The sequence below is a fragment of the Erinaceus europaeus genome, chromosome 18 (assembly GCF_950295315.1).
Source record: "Erinaceus europaeus chromosome 18, mEriEur2.1, whole genome shotgun sequence".
NCBI classification, from domain to species: Eukaryota; Metazoa; Chordata; class Mammalia; order Eulipotyphla; family Erinaceidae; genus Erinaceus; species Erinaceus europaeus.
In genome coordinates this window covers 48,659,126-48,679,152 of record NC_080179.1, presented here as the reverse complement: position 1 = coordinate 48,679,152, position 20,027 = coordinate 48,659,126, and the positions used below count along the sequence as shown (strand labels likewise).

Genomic DNA, 20,027 nt, shown 5'->3' with positions numbered 1-20,027 from the left:
AGTTTTCCACATAACAATAAAGCACCCCCCTTTTTTTTTCCCTAGAACACTGCTCAGCTGGGCCTATGGTGGTGCTAGGGAATTGAAACTCAGACTTTGGAACCTCACACATGAGAGTCTCTTTGTATAACCATTTTAGTATCTATTCCTTTCCCAAATTTCAGTATATTCAAAAAATAATTTATGAACTTCTTTTGGATAGAGACAAAGAGAAACTGAGAGGAAATGAGACACACACACACACACGCACATGCACTCACACACACAGAGACCAGTAGCACTGTTTCACCATTTAAAAAGCTGCCCTCTACAGGTGGGGCGTGGGCGCTTGAACTGGAGTCCTTGTGCACTGTAATGTGTGCATTCTTCCCTGTGTGACACTGCCAGGCCTCAGGATTTCAGTATCTGTTGAAGCTTGTTTGTCTATCTTATCTTGAATTGTCTGTTTCTATTTTCTACTTCTTAAAAAAATTTTTTTTTTACTTCTACTAATAAATGCATTGCTTCTATTTGCCCCTGCTTATACACAAAACTTTCAAAATGGAATTTAGTCACTGGACTAATGCATAGATTTTGTAATAAATTGTATCTCAAATTAAACTAGATTAAAATAAGTGCAGCAAATACATAATATGGTCAGATTTACTAATGAAGTACTTACACTAAACACATATATTTGTATTTTACTTAATTCAGCATGATTCAGAACTCATAAAATACCAGTCATTAGCAATTCAGCACAAAAGAAATGCTCGGTTTTATCTCAGTAACCTCAGGTTAATCTTCTTAATTAAAACATTGTCTCATTTAATGACAATTTAGTTGCCAGTAAAATAAGGTTAATTATTCTTGAGGTTGTGTTTCAGAATCAGAAGATTCTGTGGATTTGCAGTCTTTGTCACAAATGTAACTGTTAAAAAACAAATAGATGAACTCTAATTTTTATATAGTTGAAATGATTCAAATATTAGGAGGCATGACTAATTTGAAATATGCAATTAATTTAATAACAATAAAATGATGACAATCTTATTGAGTATATACCTAACTTTTGGAAACAGTCTGGTATTTAATTAGTTAACTTTTTCTGTACAACTGGTTACATGTATCGACATTATAATTTTTTTCATGTAAATGATAATAGATATTAGTGATCTTGTATATTGTAGCTTGAGATACTACCTACAAGAAAAAACCTACTGGGAGTCGGGTGGTAGTGCAGCGGGTTAAGCATAGATGGATCAAAGTACAAGGACTGGCATAAGGATACCTGTTCGAGCCCCTGGCTCCCCACCTGCAGGGGAGTTGCTTCACAGGTGTCTTTCTCTCACCCTCTCTGTCTTCCCCTCCTCTCTCTATTTCTCTCTGTCCTATACAACAACAACAACATGAATAACAATAGTAATAACTACAAGGGCAAAAAAAGGAAATAAATAAATATTTTTTAGAAAAGAAAAAAGCTACTTTAAGTATCTGTAAAAAAACCTGCAATAACTAACTGCATATATTTGTATGCAATATGTCCAAACTGTGTATCAGATAACTCACACCAAGATAAATTTTTATAGAATTTTCCTAACAAGTTTATTTTACTTTTAAAATATTTTAAATATATATATATATATTTGAGATTTTATTTATTTATCAATGAGAAAGATAGGATAGAGAAAGAACCAGACATCACTCTGGTACATGTGCTGCCAGGGATTGAACTCAGGACCTCATGCTTAAGAGTCCAATGCTTTATCCACTGTGGTACCTCCCAGACCACAAGTTTATTTTAAAGAAAAATATTAAGTGCAGTTTTTCACTGACTAAAAAAGAATTAGTACTTTATAACTATTATTTCCATCTCACTACCATATACTATTTTAAGCTTTTTATATAAACCATCTTTTGGGGTAGAGCATATAAAAATTATAGGATAGTTTGATTTATAGAAAGAAAGCATACTTTGGCTCAAGATTTCAGGGTTTTCACATATTATTAGAGATGTGTTTAAGTTTTATACCAAAATAAGTAAATGTATCATTAAAATTCTACTTATGTTCCATATCAAGGAAATAATGGTTAAATTTTGAACCCAGATTTTTCTAAAAATTAAGTGAAACAATTTCTCAAAAATGTGATCTTCCATTAGCAATACAGATTCACCTGGGAGATTGTTAGAAAAATTCTCATGTCACATTCAAACAAGTTCTACAGATGAAAGTTCTACAGATGCCCAGCATAATAAGATTTACAGTCATTTATGTCTTGTAAGTGTGCTGTTTGATTGTAATGTAAGTTAACTGTTGGCACTCACTGAGCTGCATGAGGTATGTGTGTATATGTGAGAGACAGGTGAAAACTTCCATAAATTACACTGATACAAATATCTTGCTAAACACATATTATGTTCACACTCGAAGATTAGTTTAGACAGGGACCATGGAGTTGTGTTTCTAAGTTCCCAGGTGTTGCTGATTTGATGCTGGTCAAAGAATAGAATTTTCAGTGACAAAACTAATAATATGTCCCATCTCTTCAGTTTAATTTTGGGTTTTGTTTGTTTTGTTTTTATCAGAGTACTGCTCAGTGCTGGCTTATGGTGGTGCTGGGGATTGAACCTGGGAATCTTAAAGCCTTAGGCATGAAAGCCTTTTATCATAACCAACCCCACCACCTCTTCATTTTAACAGACATGATCAAGTTAGAGAAATAGTTACACTGACAAAATTGGGTCAGACTACTACTTTCAAGACAATTAAACAAGATAGGTGGCCAGGCAGGCAGCGACACACCCGGTTAAGCACACAAGGTACTATGTGCAAGGGCCCACTCCCTATCTGCAGAGGGTAGCTTCACAAGTGGTGAAGCTATGTTGTAGGTGTCTTGTTTCTCTCCTCTACCTCCTCATTTTGTCTCTGTTCTAAGCAATAAAAGAAAAAGAAAAAGGGAGCCAGGCGGTAGCGCAGCGGGTTAAGCGCAGGTGGCGCAAAGTGCAAGGACCCGAGTAAGGATTCCGGGTCAGAGCCCCTGGCTCCCCACCTCCAGGCGGGTCACTTCACAAGCAGTGAAGCAGATCTGCAAGTGTCTTTCTCTCCCTCTCTCTGTCTTCCCCTCCTCTCTCCATTTCTCTCTGTCCTATCCAACAACGATGACATCAATAACAACAACGATAACTACCACAAAAAAACAACAAGGACAACAAAAGGAAATAAATAAACATTTATAAAAATAAATAAATAAAAATACATTTTAAAAAAAAGAAGAACATGGCCACTGGAAGTGCGGAATTTGATGTGCAGTTACTTAGCCCTAGTGACAACCCTGGTGGCAATAAAATTTTTAAAAAGTTTAAAAATAAAGTGGAAATGATCTCTAAGTGTTATAGAAAATTAAATCACTCAGGACATATGTGCCTGATTCCTGAAGAGCTTTGGAGCACTAAAAACTTTATACAATCAGACATCAGTGCCTTTTCTTTAAGGCTAGCTCATTGTTCATCTTAGAAACACTTTTCAGGATGAAGCTTCCATTCACTATACTTTTGTAGTGAATTTCTTCCTTGACTCTGACTCAAAATTGTTGACTTGTGTGGGATTCAGATCCATGGATGTGCTAGGTTGTTTTGTTTTACTAATTAAGATGGAATATACTTTAAGGTTCATAGGACGATTAAGGGAAAGTTACAGAGATTTTTCATATACTCCCTCTCCACACCACCTGTCTCACTACCCCTCATTATGACATCTCCCACCAAAATTGTAAATTTGGTACAATTGATAAAGTGACATGAAAATGTCACCATCTTTGAGGAGTCGGGTGGTAGCGCAGTGGGTTATGTTCATGGGGTGCAAAGAGCAAGGACCAGCTTAAGGATCCCAGTTCGGGCCTCCAGCTCCCCACCTGCAGGGGAGTCGCTTCCTAGCAGTGAAGCAAGTCTGCAGGTGTCTATCCTTCTTTACCCCCCTCTGTCTTCCTCTTCTCTCTCTATTTCTCTGTCCTATCCAATAATTATGACATCAATAACAACAATAAAAAAGAAAAAAACTATCAATAAAAAGATGTCATCATCAACCAAAGTTCAAAGTTTGTATTGCAATTTATTCTTAGTGGCATATTCTATGGATTTAACAACTACAAAATGGAATAAATTCACTGTAGTCTCATACAAAATTTTTCTGCTCTCAAAATTCTTGTTTTCCTCATGCATGCTTCTTCTCTCCCCTTTAGGCTAGTCAGTTTTAGTAACTTCTTAAGGAATTATCACTGCTTGTTGCTTCAGCTTCTGATTTAATTCTGGGTTCTGTATATGCCAATTTCTTGAATCTGAATATTTCTTTGTCATTGCTTTTTTATTTCTCTTTAGATATTTGTCATGTATTTTTAGTTAAATTCACTTTTATTTTTACTTTTCCTGTATCCTACATTTAGTTTTATCTTGGATTATTACCCATATCACAATGGCATCTAGAAACAGATTGAGTCACCAATAATTACTGATTGTATAAATCACTTATTTCAGTAAACCTTGCTATATTTATTCATTTAACTGCTTGGTGTGTTCTTGTAAAGCCTCCCATTACTTCCTCTCAAGACCTCATAGTATATCCAGAAAACCTTTGGTAGCTATTGCCTAGAAATTAACTTTATTTAGCACAAAAGTAGTTAAGAGCATCCTGGTTTTACATACTGGCTCCTTCAGTTATTAAATATTTTACCTTGTATGCTTTACTTAGCCCATTTTTATCTGGAAACTGGATATAATTATATCTTAGGACTATATAGGAATATTTTAAGTTATGAAATGTCATTAATACAAGCAATACATTAAGCCATACTGATAGACAGACTATATTATTTCATTATTTATTTCCTAAATAAAATGTGTGTGTGTTCTGCCATTGTATTTCTGCTCTCATTATGGGTACTTTATGAAGGTAGTTAGCTCCAAGTTCACTTATGCTCCAACTAGTGTTCATTAAAATTTCAAAGTAAACCTAGAGTGCTTTACAATGAGTTACATTAGGCAGTCTGTAATTTTAAGCAAATGGCACTTGGATTGAGATTATGTTCCTTTTCTTTCTTCTTAATGTCTTCCCATTTCATTTCTGATCCTTTAATGGAAATAGTTGCTTGGTCTACTAGTTGTCTCATATTGTCAGAGCTTCTGGTGACTTTCTAGAGATAGAACACAGTAATACTGCCTAATGATTAAAGTCATCATGACTTTTTACCACCTTTAATTATCTGACTAAAATGCTTAAGCTGTAGCAATCTACAAAAACAATTTAAAGCAATCAAGTTATTGAAGTTTAAATGATTCCTATTAAGCTTTTTCACCACCTTAATACAAAATTATAGAAGAACAAAAATGCATTTTCTTTTGTTCTCAATATATTCAAATGCTTAATATACTTGCATTATAATTTTAATTTTCTCAAAGGCAGGTCAAGTGAACCCAACAATCAAATTATATGTTGTAAACTTATATGGACCCACTCATACTTTGGAACTCATGCCACCTGACAGCTTTAAATCAAGGTATGCGATTTCAATTTCAATTTTAAAATAGATATTTTAAATTCAATTATAATTTTCTTGCAATTTATAGAGAGATGTGATCAGCTCAGATATCTACTTGAAAATAAGGCTTAGTTTCCATTACAGCTAGAATGAGCTAATTCTCTGTCTCTTATTCTTAGGAAGCATTTTAAACTTTAAGTTTCAAGATGATCAGCAAAACAACAGAATCACAAAACATATTAAAATGTGATAGAGAGATGGAGGCAATGGATAATTTTCCATTGAATTTTTCTGTCTAAAAACAATTATTCCATTGCTAAAAATGGCACTTTAAAAAGAATAATGAGTTTGGGGTTATGAGTCAACCTGTCAATGTTCATGTCCAGCATAGAAGCAAGATAGAGGCAGACTGGGAGTATGGACCGACCAGTCAACGCCCATGTTCAGCGGGGAAGCAATTACAGAAGCCAGACCTTCTACCTTCTGCAACCCTCAACGACCCTGGGTCCACGCTCCCAGAGGGCTAGAGAATGGGAAAGCTATCATGGGAGGGGGTGGGTTATGGAGATTGGGTGGTGGGAATTGTGTGGAGTTGTACCCCTCGTACCTTATGTTTTTGTTCATTAATCCTTTCTTAAATAAAAAAAATTTAAAAAAAGAAGCAATTAGAGGAGCCAGAACCTCCCACCTTCTGCACCCCATAAAGATCTTTGGTCCATACTCCCAGAGGGATAAAGACTAGGGAAGCTCCTAATAGAGGGGATGGAATATGGCATTCTGGTGGTGGGAGCTGTATGAATTGTACCCCTCTTATTCCACAATCTTGTCAATCATTATTGTCATTAATAATGATTTTTAAAAAGTTGAAAAATAAGAAAACACAAAGCAGAACTTGGACTGGGTTTTATGTGTTGAACCAAAGTAAAAGATTCTGGGGGGGGGGGGGTTCAGAATAAATAAATAAATAAATAAATAAATAAATAAATAAATAAAATAATATATTCCTAAAATGTATGTTTTTTCCAGCTCTATCCCTGTATTTTACTAATGATTCCTTTACTGTTTACACACAAGGAAATTTAATACCATATTTCTTTAAATTATCCTACAGCAAAGAGTTTCTCATTTAAGAAATTTTGTGTTGAGTTTATATATTAATATTTTTTTAATCATTAGCAAAATATCCATTATTAAATAACTAGTCAAAGATGCATTCAGATTTTGAAATTCATAGAAATCTCATATTTCAGGCAGGGGAGACAGCGTAATGGTTATGCAAAAGGCTTTCATACCTGAGACTTTGAGGTCACAGGGTTAGTCTCTAGCACTACCAGAAGCCAGAGCTGAGCAGTGCTTTGGTCTCTGTCTCTCATTAAAATAATGTAAATATATATAGAAATCTCATATTTCACAGGCAAATCCCACACATACTGCAATCTTTGAAACCTACAGTAATCCTAGAAAAAAATGGAAGGCAGATTTAGGAAAATACTTTCCCATTACTGATTGATATAAAGCTAAACTTTAAGTTTGTATTGATGATATCAATAACCAATACAGGATGAATAATTCCATAGAACTCACATTTAAACATAATTCTATTGACACATTTGGGAAAAGAACATCAACTTATAGAGCTGCAGTCAGAGAAAACCTGCTATATGGAAAGGTTTTCCACTTGAAAAAGTAATGAAAATTTGTGATCTCCTTACACTGGAAAAGTTCCCTTTAACTAGATACTATATCTATTATGTAAATGGCAAAGACGAGGCCCAGTGTGAGAAACGGTTGGTATGTAGATTTATTATTAGTACAAATTTTTACAAAATCAATATAAAGGTTGTGTTATGTTGTAGAGCATTTCCTATAGAATGTCATGAACTATGTTCAAGGTCCATCAGAATAATTATGTGGTTGATCAAATAAGTAGAAGCCTCTACCTGGAAATGTAGTCTACCTGCCATGAAAGATGCAATAGCAAATGGAGGATTTAGAAAATTAGAAAACCTTTATTTCTGTGGGGGTTTTTTCTTACATTTTTCTAATTTTAATGCTCTAATTTTAAACAAAGAACAATAGACTAGGAATATTTGAATCATACCTGTGTAATCATTCACTATATAACCTTAGGCAAGTCCCTTTTAATTCTGCCTCTGCCTGAATACTCTAATTCTTAAATAATTACTAATGTTCAACACTTTTGTAAATCTTTGTAAAGAGGACTAGGGGCTGCATATCTTTGTAGTAGAGGAAAATTTTACAATATTTAGGTTTATTTCTAGTAGGAGGTGGTTATTTCTGACTAGTTTGTAAGTAAAAAGAGATCCTAAAGAGTTCTTCGTAGAAGTTCTCAAAGTAAATTTGAAAGACAAAGTCACATTTATGAGTATTAGTTAGGTATATATTTTATTTTTTATTTTTATAACATTTATATGGTGATTTATCAGTACTTAACAAAGTTAAAACATTTAAAGGATATAATTTTACACCCACACATGGTGTCTATAAATCGACACATCCTGCACCAAAGTGCTAGGCCTCATTCTGATAATCACCATAGTTCTTACAAAGTCTGAGAGACACTGTTTACTATTTTTTTATTCTGCAAGCTCATTTGGCTTAGTCATATAAAGGACTATACACATGAACAGGACAATCTAGTAGTGGTCTTTTCTTTTCACTTAGCATACTTCCCTACTTTTTTTCTTAATTGTGTATATTTCTTTAAGAGAAACCTAATAATTACTTTGGGGCCAGCAAGATAGTTCACTGGGTAGTGCTTCTGTATTGTCTTGCTTACAATCCTGGCTCAAGGTCATTCGCCACTGCAGTGGAGGAAGTTTTAGTGCTGTGGTGTCTTTTCCTATCTTCTTCCCTCTACTTGAAAACATCAGTTTGGAACAATCAAGTCCCCGGGATGACAAGAAATATGTCAAATAGGATAAAAATTAGTCATCCACTGCTACAAAAGACATTCATAGCTTTAATTGGTAGATGTCAAATACACAGAACAGTGTACTGCATCCCGATGACAGTGAGGAAAATTCTATGAAGGTAAATATAAAATATGTATATTTAAATGTGGAACTATACTCCTGTACTCTCTTTTGCTTTGTTTTATTTTTCTCATAGTTGATAAGAGAAATTGAGAGGAGAATGGGAGAGTAAGAGACACCTGCAACATTGCTTTACTACTCATGAAGGTTAGCCCCTGTAGGTGGGAACCAGTGGTTTCAACCCAGGTCTTTGCACATGGCAACATGTGCATTCAATCCAGCATGCCACTGCCTGGCCCTTCCTATAATCTTATAATATTGTAGACAGTTATTAACTCACAAGTGAAAATAGGAAAAAAAAAGAAAATGAAAAAGCAATATTTAAGTATGTATTAAATATGTGGAAAACAGAAAATATAGAAAATATCAAGCAATTATTTAATAAAATCTATATTTAAAATTCAATTTAGATTTTTTTATTTAGTAACAAACCTGGTCTATAGTTTTGGGAGAATTATATAGTATTTCTAACAATGCAGCATGCATGAGGATTTTGCTTTTTCTGCCTCGTGGTCTTTTGTAAATGCTAAAATATACCTCTCAACTATTAGTTTAAAAGATTCCAATACTTTGTCTTACATAAACATACACCCTCACTCTAAGTTCTTGGTAGCTTTTTTTTTTCAATTCACAGAAAAGAAAAGAACTTTTATGTCATTTATATTTAACAATACTGAGCACAGATTTTACTTTCATGGGGCATATACATGAGCAAAGTATAGAGGTCTGTTCTTCTGACCATATGTCATGATAAAAATCACCCCCAGTCAACGCCCATATTCAGCGGGGAAGCAATTACAGAAGCCAGACCTTCTACCTTCTGCAACCCTCAACGACCCTGGGTCCATGCTCCCAGAGGGATAGAGAATGGGAAAGCTATCATGGGAGGGGGTGGGTTATGGAGATTGGGTGGTGGGAATTGTGTGGAGTTGTACCCCTCCTACCTTATGTTTTTGTTCATTAATCCTTTCTTAAATAAAAATTTTTTTTTAAAAAATCACCCCCTTTATTTGCCTGACTTAGTTTTAGAAATATCAGATCTTAGGGACTGAGTGTGCATGTCACAGTGTGCAAGTACCTGAGGACACAGGCCCCAAGTTCAAAGCTCTGGTCTTCACTAGCTTGATGAGCACTGAGGTAATTCCTATACCCTTCCTATTTGCTTACATAAACGCTTTAGATGTACAGGGCATATCATTCTTGATAATTTAGTTATCATGATTTTTGAAATTAAAAGATAACATGCATCAGAAAGGTAACTGAGGGGGCCAGGTGGTGGTGTACCTGGTTGTGTACACATTGTACAATCAACAAGGACCTGAGTTCAAGCCCTCGTTCCCGCCTCAGAAGGAAGACTTTACAAGTGGTGAAGCAAGTATGGAGGTGTCTCTCTGTCTTTTTCTCTCCCTCTCTATCTTCCTATTTTCCTCTTAATTTCTCTCTGTCTCTACCCAAATAAATAAAGTTTATTTTTAAAAAAAAGGTAATTGAAACAGTTATATAAAGAACTATCAACAAAGCTTTAAAAAGTGGGGTTATTTAAAACATTAGAAAAAAAAAACTATGCACGATCATGGGAAAGCTGATTCCCATGAGCAGCAACAAAAAGCTATTGCCGACTCACCTCTGGAAGAGAAAGGGGCAGACTTACATTTAAACCTTAAGAAGCTTATGGCACAAGAATAAAATGAAACAAAAATATCTCACCACAGATTGAACAACTCAGTCATTGGCAAGCCTTATACTGGTCTGGAGTGGTTCCTAGGAGTAGATATTCTGAGTCTCAGTAGAGGTCTCCAGTTGACAAAGCAGCCATACCATACAGTTCTGTTTCTGTGTATTGTGTTGGAATCTGGGAAATATATGATGTTTCACACACATAATTTAAGAGTTAGACCTGCCTTAGGAAAACAGTCATTATTATACTTTTAAAAAATATATATATATATATACAATTTTTCTTTGTTTTTGAGGTACCTATGATTTACAACCCTATCCATGTTTTAGATTACAGTTTGACTCTCCATCAGTGTGTATTTCTTTACCACACCCTCCACCAAAAGACCAGTATTCCTTCACCAAGGCCCATTGAACACTTTCCCACCTAGTTGACTAGCACCGAACTTCCCTATTTTTTGATAATCTCAATTATACAACCTAAGTCAATAGTTCTGTCTTTGTTAGACTTTGCTTGTTTTTCTAACTCTTTTTCTTGGATAAGGTCAATCTGTTTAACTTTATATGAATCCCTTTAGAACTTATTTTTTAAATATATATTTATTGCTGATATTAATGGTTTATATAGTAATTGGTACATATGTGCAGTTTCTCATTATTCTGCTGAAAACTCTACACACCAGCCTACATCCTCCTCCACCACCATGCACTAGGACCTGACAGCTCCCCTATCCAATCCTCTGTTGCCTCAGAGTACCTTATTTTGGTGTAATACACACCAAGCCCAGTCCAAGTTACACTTTCTGTTTTCTTAAGTATTTGATACTTTCTATTCTAACATCCAAATCCTTGATTTATTTGGAACTTACTTCTGTGTGTGATGAAATGTAGTGGTTCAGTCTCATTCATATGCATGTTTCAACACAGTTTTCCATTTGTTGAAGAGACTCTCCTTACTTCATTTAATAGTTTATGACCCCTTTTCAAAAGTTAGGTGACCATAGGTATAGGAACTTATTTCTGGGCTTTTGATTCTATTTTACTAGTCAGTATGTCTATTTTTGTTCCAGTTCCAATTCCAGACAATTTTGACTATGATGGCCCTGTAATGTAGTTTGAGGTCTGTGAGTATGATGGCTCCAGTTTTGTTCTTTTTTCCCCAAAATTGTTTTGGCAATTTTTGGTATTTTCTGGTTGCAGATATACTTTTGTAAATTGTGTTCTATTCTCTTTTTAAAAAGTTGGTGCAATATTGATGAGGACTGCATTAAAATTTGTATATAGCTCTCAATAGAATAGTTATTTTGATAATGTTAATACTTCAAATTCATGAGCATGGGACATCTTTCCAAATCTTTGTATTTTTTATTATTATTTGAATAGTGACTCATAATTTTCAGTATAAAAGTCTTTCACGTCTTTCGTTAGGTTTATTCCTAGGTATTTCATTGTTTTTGATACTGTAGTGATTGGGATTAGATTTCATCTTTGCACTTAGTGCTGGCATAAAGAAATGCCACTGACTTTTGTATATTAATTTTATAACCTGACACCTTAACATATTGTCTAATAATTTCTTGGGGATTCCTGATGGATTTTTTTCCTCCAGGGTAATCTTTGGAGCTTGGTGCTGACACTACAAATCCCCTGATTCTGGCGGGCATTTTTTCTGTTTTATTTGATAGGACAGAGATAAATTGAGGGGGAAGATATAGAGGGGAATGATAAACACCTGCAGACATACTTTCCCACTTGTGATGTGTTTTCCCTGCAGGTGGGGAGCTGGGGGTTTGAACCCAGATCTTTGTGCTTAAAACTGTGTGTGCCTAACTGGGTGCACAGCCCGTGGCCCCCTCTTTTATTTTTTCTATGTATAATCTCATACCATCTTCAAATAGTGACTGTTTAACTTATCTTCCAATCTGCGTCCCTTTAATTCTTTTCTCTTTCTTAAATGCTATTGAAAATTTCCAAAACTCTACAGAATAGTAGTGGTTATAGTGGGCAGCCCTGACAAGTACTTGATCTGAGGGATAATGTTTTTTTCCCACATTTGAGTATACTATTGACTGTGGTTTTGCAATGTATGGACTCCACTAGATTTTTAAAAATTCCATCTAGTCCCATTTTTTTGTTATGTTTTGATCATGAAAGGATGTTAGACTTTGTTAAAAGTTTTCTTTGGTTTTTGTTTATTTGTTTGTTTGTTTCCTCCAGGGATATTACTGGGGCTTGGTGCCTACACTACAAATCCACTGCTCCTGGTGGCCATTTATTTCCATTTGGTTGGAGTTTTTTGTTGTTGTTGTTGTGTTTCTGTTGTTATTCTTGTTTTTCGACAGGACTAGAGAAATTGAGTGAGGAGGGGAAGACAGAGAGGGAGAGAGAAAGATAGACAACTGCAGATATGCTTCTCTACATGTGAAGTAACTCCCCTGCAAGTGGGGAAGCAGGGGCTCTAACCAAGATCCTTATGCTTGTCCTTGTGCTTTGCACCATGTAAGCTTAACCCGGTGTACTACTGCATGACCCCTTAAAAGTTTTCTTTGCATTATTGAGGGAATCATTTGTTTTTTGGTTTTTCTTTTATTAATGCGGTGGATCACATTGATTGATTTACATATATTGAACCAGCCTTGCATCACTTGAATAAATTCCAATTGGTCATGATGGACAATCTTTTTAATATACTGCTGTATATTAAATAATTTAATATACTGCTGTATAGGATATTTTTCAATGTTACAGTATCTATGTTTGTCAGAGATATTGGCCTGTAGTTTTATTTTTGTTGTTATTACTGTGTTCCTGTCTGCTTTTAGTATCAAGCTGATGTTGGCCTCAAAGAAGGTGGTAGGAAATATTCCTGTACCTTCAGTCTTTTGGAAAATCTTTAAAAATAAAGGTATTAACACTTTCTTAAAAGTTTGTAAAATTCATTTGGAAAATCATCTGGTCCTGGACTTTTGCTGTTGGGAAGATTCTTGAGAACTGTTTCAATTTCTTTGACTTTTATTGATCTTTTATTGATCTTTTATTGTGTTTTGTATTTCCTCCTTGTTCAGTTTTGGAAGGTTATATGTTTCTAGGAACTAAGTTGTATGTTTATTCCAGGTTCTCTAGCTTGGTCTCATATAGTTGTTCATAGAAGCTTCACATGATATTTGTATTTATGTGGTTTCTGTTATGATATCTCCTCTTTCATTTATGATTCTATTTATTTGAGACTTCTCTCCTTTTTTAAGTGAGTCTGACCAAGGGTATGTCAGTTTTGCTTATCATTTTGAAGGACCAATATTTAGCTTCATTGATCTTTTGTATGGTTCTCTTTTATTTCTGATGTTACATATTTCTGCCCTAATTTGAGTTATTTCAGACCTTCTGGTTGCATTAGGGTTTCTTTGTTCCTCTTCTTATAAGTCTTTAAGGTATACAGTTAGGATGTTTACTTGAACTTTTTCTTGTTTCCTGGTGTGTCCTTGTTTGGCTATGAATTTCCCTCTTACTACTGATTTAGCTGTGCCCCAAATATTTTGATAGCTAGTGTCTTCCTTTTCATTGGATTGTAGGGAAATTTTAATTTCTTCCTTAATTTCCTCTTTGACCTAGTAGTTTTTGAGTAGTTTGCTCTTGAGTTTTCATATTTTGGACTTTGACTAATTTTCTGTTTGTTGCTAAGTGCTACTTTAATTCCTCTGTGGTCTGAAAAGATGCTTGAGATGATTTCAATGCTCTTGAATTTGTCAACATTGTCCTTGTAACCTAACATATAGTCTGTCCTTTAGAATATCCCTCATGGAATAAAAAAGAATGTGTATTCCAGTTTCTTATGGTAAAGGACTCTGAAAATGTCCAGGTCTAGTCTATTTCTTCATTCAATTCTTTTTCTTTTTTGATTCTCTGCTTAGGTGATCTGTTTGAAAAAGTAGGATGTTGAAGTCTTATATTGTTACTGTGTTTTGATATTAATGTACATTTTTAGCTCTTTCAATAAGTGTTTGACATATATAAATGGCCCCTCATTGGGTGCATAAGTAAGTACATATATAGCAGCAGTGACAGTGGCGGCTGGTTGAAGGTAACCTGGGTTAGTGAAAGCTGCAGGCAGTAGACTTAGCCTTAGAAAGCCAGGTAATTGCTTCTTCTCCTCGGATAATGTTCTTCACTTCACCAGAAATCTCAACTGTTTTCAGATGATATCCTTGGGTTATTTTGTTATAAAAATTGTTTTAGTGAATTTCTGAATAAATCCTGGTTGTATTTTCTTGAGTCTTAAGGTGAGTTTTCATAGTTTTTCTTAGCTTCACAGGTGAGCACTGCTATGGCACTGCCTTCTTCAGATTTTTTTTTCTGGGCTTTTGTCTTGATTCTTTTGTCTTGATTCTGGGATTTTGTCTTGATTATTGCAGTTATCCTTTTGGGTCTGACCATTTTATTTGATGTCTTTTGAAATTTGTGTTCTTTGTGTGAAATTTGTGTTGACCTGTGTTGGTTTGCACAAATGTTCTCTTCAATGTATTTATCTCCGTGCAGAATGTGTGGATTCTGTTTCCTCTGCAGATACAAATGAGTCCCAGGAAAGAGTCCTATAAGAACCCAAAAGAGAGACAGAGAGATCCTTTACTTGAGATGAATGTGGGGCACACCAACGTCCCTCTACAGAGGTAGGTCAGTCCAAGTGAGCAACTCCTAAGTAACAGAACGGTTCACCCCAGTCCACAATTTTCTTTGACAGTAATACAGATGTCTGGTCAGATTTACCACTGAAGTCTGGGCTGGGTTTTTGTTTCCGTGTGTAGGAGCATTAGTTGAGGCATAACTTCAATAGTTTATGAGGTTATTCTCTAGTCATTGATTACTTTAGTATGTAGATATTTATTGACTGAAATTTCTAGGGAGAAATCATAGTAGTGGTTGGCTGCCTGAAATCCCAGGAGAAGTCAAGAAGGGGATCTGTGGTTCATGGTAGGGGAAGCAGCTGTTGGAGTTTTGTGTTTCTATTCTGATATAGAGTGAGTGGCCTCTGGCTGTTAGTTCCAGGACTCCTGAAGTCAGCACTCTCTGTTGTGCCTCGGGAGTGGGAAGATGAAAAGTAGGGTCTCTGCTTGCCTTTGTCGCTATTGAAAACATTTGATATTCTCATTGGAAAATTTAAGTATAAATTTAAAAATATATGGTAAATTTTTAATCAGAAGATTTACTATGTAGAGCTTTTTTCCCACAGGTAAAGTAATTGGCAAGTTGATTATTTTTATATATCTCTGCACTGAAGAGAGAAGGTAGCGATTCATCTTTAATTTCTTTTTCTTCTGTGTGTGACTTATTGGCTTATTTAAAATCAGTCACCGTTTGTGACCCTTTGTTTGTAGTCTGCAAAATTAATGTGGTGTTGTCATATCACTCTCACTCTAGCTTTGACTCTGTCATATTTTGTCTTCCTGTTTCAGTATAGTATGTCTAGTTACATCTCTAATTCTGCCAAAGAATATATAGGTCTTCCAAAAAAGTTCAATTAATAAATTTGTCTATGCTCATGCAAGTGTCTTAAATTACTGCCTTACAATTAATACATAATGATTTAACAGAGTTATTTAAAAGACACAAGCATGAGTTGGTCTTGAATGTTATTGTAGTAACACTTGTGGTCGGATAACCTGCATTATGTAGAAGAGAATGAATTTAGACTTACTATATGTAACTGCAAAATTTATGTTGTGGACAGAGATTAATGATTGGGTAGGATGTTAGTGAAAACACAGGTATGACTTTTACCCTACCATACCTGTCTGCTGAAGATGCTGGGGCTTTTATTCCATATACCCTGGTGAACAATTAGATCTCTTGTTGTCAGACCATTCAGCCATAGAAAGTCTTTCTTGACTTTAGTGCAATCTCTCTAACCTGCTTGTCTCTATCTCTATGGCTCAAGAGGACCAGATCCTCGAGGACTTCCTGGGTAATCCAGAGCCATGGAGACTAGGAACAAGCAGGAAAGCCAGTTATAAGGAAGGAACACTTCCACTGGCCACTGGCTGTGGGACATCTGATCTAATATGTTCATGGGATGGAATTCCAGGAGTACAGCAGCATTCTCAGCAGGAATGACTTTTTTTCAGGTAAGGGCACTTCCCTACTACCTCATCCAGAAGAAAGCTGAATATTTTAAATAACTAAAAAAAGTAGATAGGAATCATAAGGTGACATGCATCCAGTATCCTGGAGCAAAGAACTCAGCAGTTTAGTCAACATATCTTTCCTTTATCCATTTCAAATTCAACTTTCCCTCATTTTTAATATTTTCAACATTTCTTAAATATTTTATTTTCTTTTAATTGAAGAGAGAGGTCTAATAGAAAGACCAGAGACTAGAATACTGCCCAACTTTGCTTTGTGGTGGTGCTAGGAATTGAAACTTGAACTTTAGAGCCTCAGGCTTTGAAACCTTTTTGCTTCACAATTGTGCTATCTCCTCCACCCTCAATACTTGTTTATGAAAATATTAATTATTTGAAAGACTTTAAAAATTGAACTTTAGGTAGACTCTTATCCTTCAGATTAGAACTAGGCTAAAAGCTAATTAAGTCTTTGTTCTATATCTGCAGATCAGAGATTACTAAAGGAGGAGGGTTTAAAACTGTAGGAAGGGACACAATGTGCTACACTAGACAGAATATGGCACTTTGGTGGAGGGTGAGGCACACTGGCACATATTTTAGAGAAGCAGTAAATTGCCCCTTCCACAATATGGTCTTGTAAAACAGCATTTCAATTCTAAACAAGAATTTCAGTCACAGAAAATGAATACAATGTGACAATGCCTACCGAGACCTTACAAAGAAGATGTTCTTGAAACATTTCACATGAGGACAGTTTTGAAAACAAAACAAAAAGTGTGCTCAAGATGAAGATTTCAATTCTATTTTGTCATTATTTATTTAAAAGGTATTAAGTTAATCATCCCACTTGGCACACAATATAAAAATTTCCTTTAGTTAACTGAAATACTTTTGGGTTGCTTTGAAATTCTTCTCTATATTTGTTCGATCTAGATTTTTCTATGAACATGACTCCCATGACTTTGCTGCCTATTCCAGTTGTTTACAATATGCAAGCTATTATTCTTATTTCATTATTAATCATTTGTACAAAATAATTAGAAATATGTATTGTCAGAATGTAGCATTTATTTTCTGGAATGGTTACAGTACTGCTATAATTTTTCTCCATGCTGAGTCATCTAGATTAGTTTCTAAATGTTAGTTCCCTGTAATACTCATACTGTCAAATAAGATGATACATGCAAAATAAATCAGGTCAAACAAAATATAGTGAAAGTTAACCGATGCCATTATTTACAGAATGCACATCAATTGATGTGACCACAGATTAATCCTAAACCAGTTGAATATTTGAGTCAAATTTGCCTTGTTGATTGTATTTAGGAAACTTTATGTTATGATTACACTAAGCTTCTAAGAAATGTTTAAGTGAGACTCTGTTGATGACGAAAACTGCCAGATGTCTAAAAGCAGATTGTTGACAATTTAGCAAGCTTCACTTGTATGGCTGGTTATACTTGCCTTTCTACTGACATCTTCACTTTTGTAAGACTAACAGGTTTTCTGGGGGAAGCAATAATGTTAAAAATGTAAGATTCATGTGGCTGAATATCAAATCCATATAGGTCTCAGGTGATTATATGTATCACAAAATGTTTCTTCCTGTAGATCAGGCCCAGTGGTAGAACATGGGTAGAGCATACACACACCTCCATGCTGAAGAATCATGGTTCAAGCCCTGGGTCCCCAACTGCAGGGCAGAAGAAAGAAGAAAGTAAGGTCTAGGAAGACAGCATAATGCTTATGCAAAAGACTTCCCTGCATGAGGCTCTGAGATCCGAGGTTCGATCCCCAGCACCACCATTTGCCAGATCAGAGCATTGCTCGGGTCTCTATATCTCTTTCATTAAAATAAACTCAATAAATTGCTTTAAAATTGAAAAGTAAAAGAAGAAAGGGGGGGAAATCACCAGCAAGAGCAGTGGACTTATTATGCAGGAACTGAACTCCAGTGATAACCCAGGTGGCATTAAAAATTAAAAATAAATAGAAACTGTGTAGATTAATTTTAAACAGTATTTACAGATGGCATTTTAAAAGATATTTCAAAAGCATCTCATTTATTCCAACTTTGGGGAAACTTCTTAGGAAATTATTCTTAGCAATGAATTATCTCTATCAATGAATATATTTTCTTTTGTAAAATGGAAAGTTATGATACCTTTGTTGTTATTCCAAATATGGAATCTACAGTGCAAATATAAATAATAATAGAACAATATATAACCTTTTCTAACTCACATGTAGGCTGAGGACACCATAAGCCCCTCTAATCGGAATCTTTCTTAAAATATCCCCCCTTTTTTCTGTTTATTTGTTTTAAAATATTCTACATATATTTGATGAAAAAAAGTAAAAAATAAAAGATTCGGGGTAGACTTTGGTCCACAGTTGCTAAGGAAAAAAATAAATCATTTAGAACTCTGTAGTTCAAAGCCCCAGAAATAAGTTGAAATAAAAATCAGGTATAGTAACTAATCATAGATTTTTACAGCTTTTTATTTTTATTTATTTAATAGGGCAGAGAGAAATTGAGAGTGGAAATGGGAAAAGAGAAGGAGAGAGACAGAGAGATTCATGCAACGCTGCCTCACCACTCGTGAATCTTCCTCTCTGTAGGTGGGGACAAGGGGCTTGAAAGTAGTACCTTGTGCATTATGTGTATGCTCAGCCAAGTACACCACCACCTGACCCCAATCATAATAAATAATTAGTAAGCCAATATGTTTTTACTTTTATTTTAAATAAAAATCAACACACCATGTAAAATGTAGACTTACTTTGGACATGCTAGTGCTTTTTAATACAAAGTGACAAATTAGTCACAGATATCTAACATCTTAATATTTTTCCAGTAGTTTCGTTTCCGGGATTTATTCACTTTTAAATTTTGCAAATAACTATATATTTGTAGGTATATGTATATGTATATGTGTGTATGCTTATACATATTCATGTTAACATTTGAGAAAGCAGAAATGCCTAAATATGCATAAATGAGAATTAGCATAATAAGGATTCTTTATAGTATCTCTTTTATTTTATTATATGTACAATAACAAGTGTATGTTACTCATTATTATATAGGTTCTGTAACTCTAAAACATCTACTTTAATTTTATTTCCACACTAGAGAATACTATATCACTATGGTTAAATGGGTAAGCAATACTAAGACGGTGGTCAGATGGCTAAATCGACCTCAGAACATCTCAGTCCTCACAGTCTGTGAGACCACTACGGGTGCTTGCAGTAGAGTAAGTATAACTGACTTTTCTCTCATGCTTAAAATGTCAGTTTGTGTTGACTTTCAAAGAGAAATTAGCGGGGGCAGGCAGTGGTGCACCTGGTTAAGCACACACATTACAGTGTACAAGGACCCAGGTTTCAGCCCTTGGTCCCCACTTGAAAATGGGAAGCTGCACGAGTGGTGAAGCAGGGTTGTAGGTGTCTCTCTGTCTCTCAACTACCCCTCAATTTCTCTCTGTTTTTCTCCAATAACAAAGAAAGATAAAAAATAATATGAAAAAAATAAAGCTTTAAAAAAGGTGAGAAATCAGGGAATCTTTTTCACAAAGACTTTAATATTTAACTACAGAACTAGGCAAAGTCATTCTACTAGGAACACATACTTCAATATATAAGGCATCCAAACTTTGAAGTG

General features: G+C 34.9%; 1 protein-coding gene across 3 annotated transcripts in view; it reads left to right on the top strand.

Moving 5' to 3' along the window:
- The window catches only part of DPP10 (dipeptidyl peptidase like 10), a 737,074-nt gene that overhangs the window by 619,669 nt on the left and 97,378 nt on the right, over positions 1 to 20,027 (top strand). For all 3 annotated transcript variants that reach the window (XM_060178018.1, XM_060178015.1, XM_060178016.1), the window contains 2 exons: positions 5,432 to 5,529; positions 19,497 to 19,620. In XM_060178018.1, the coding sequence (XP_060034001.1) occupies positions 5,432 to 5,529; positions 19,497 to 19,620 (222 nt within the window). The remainder of the gene's footprint in view (positions 1 to 5,431; positions 5,530 to 19,496; positions 19,621 to 20,027) is intronic.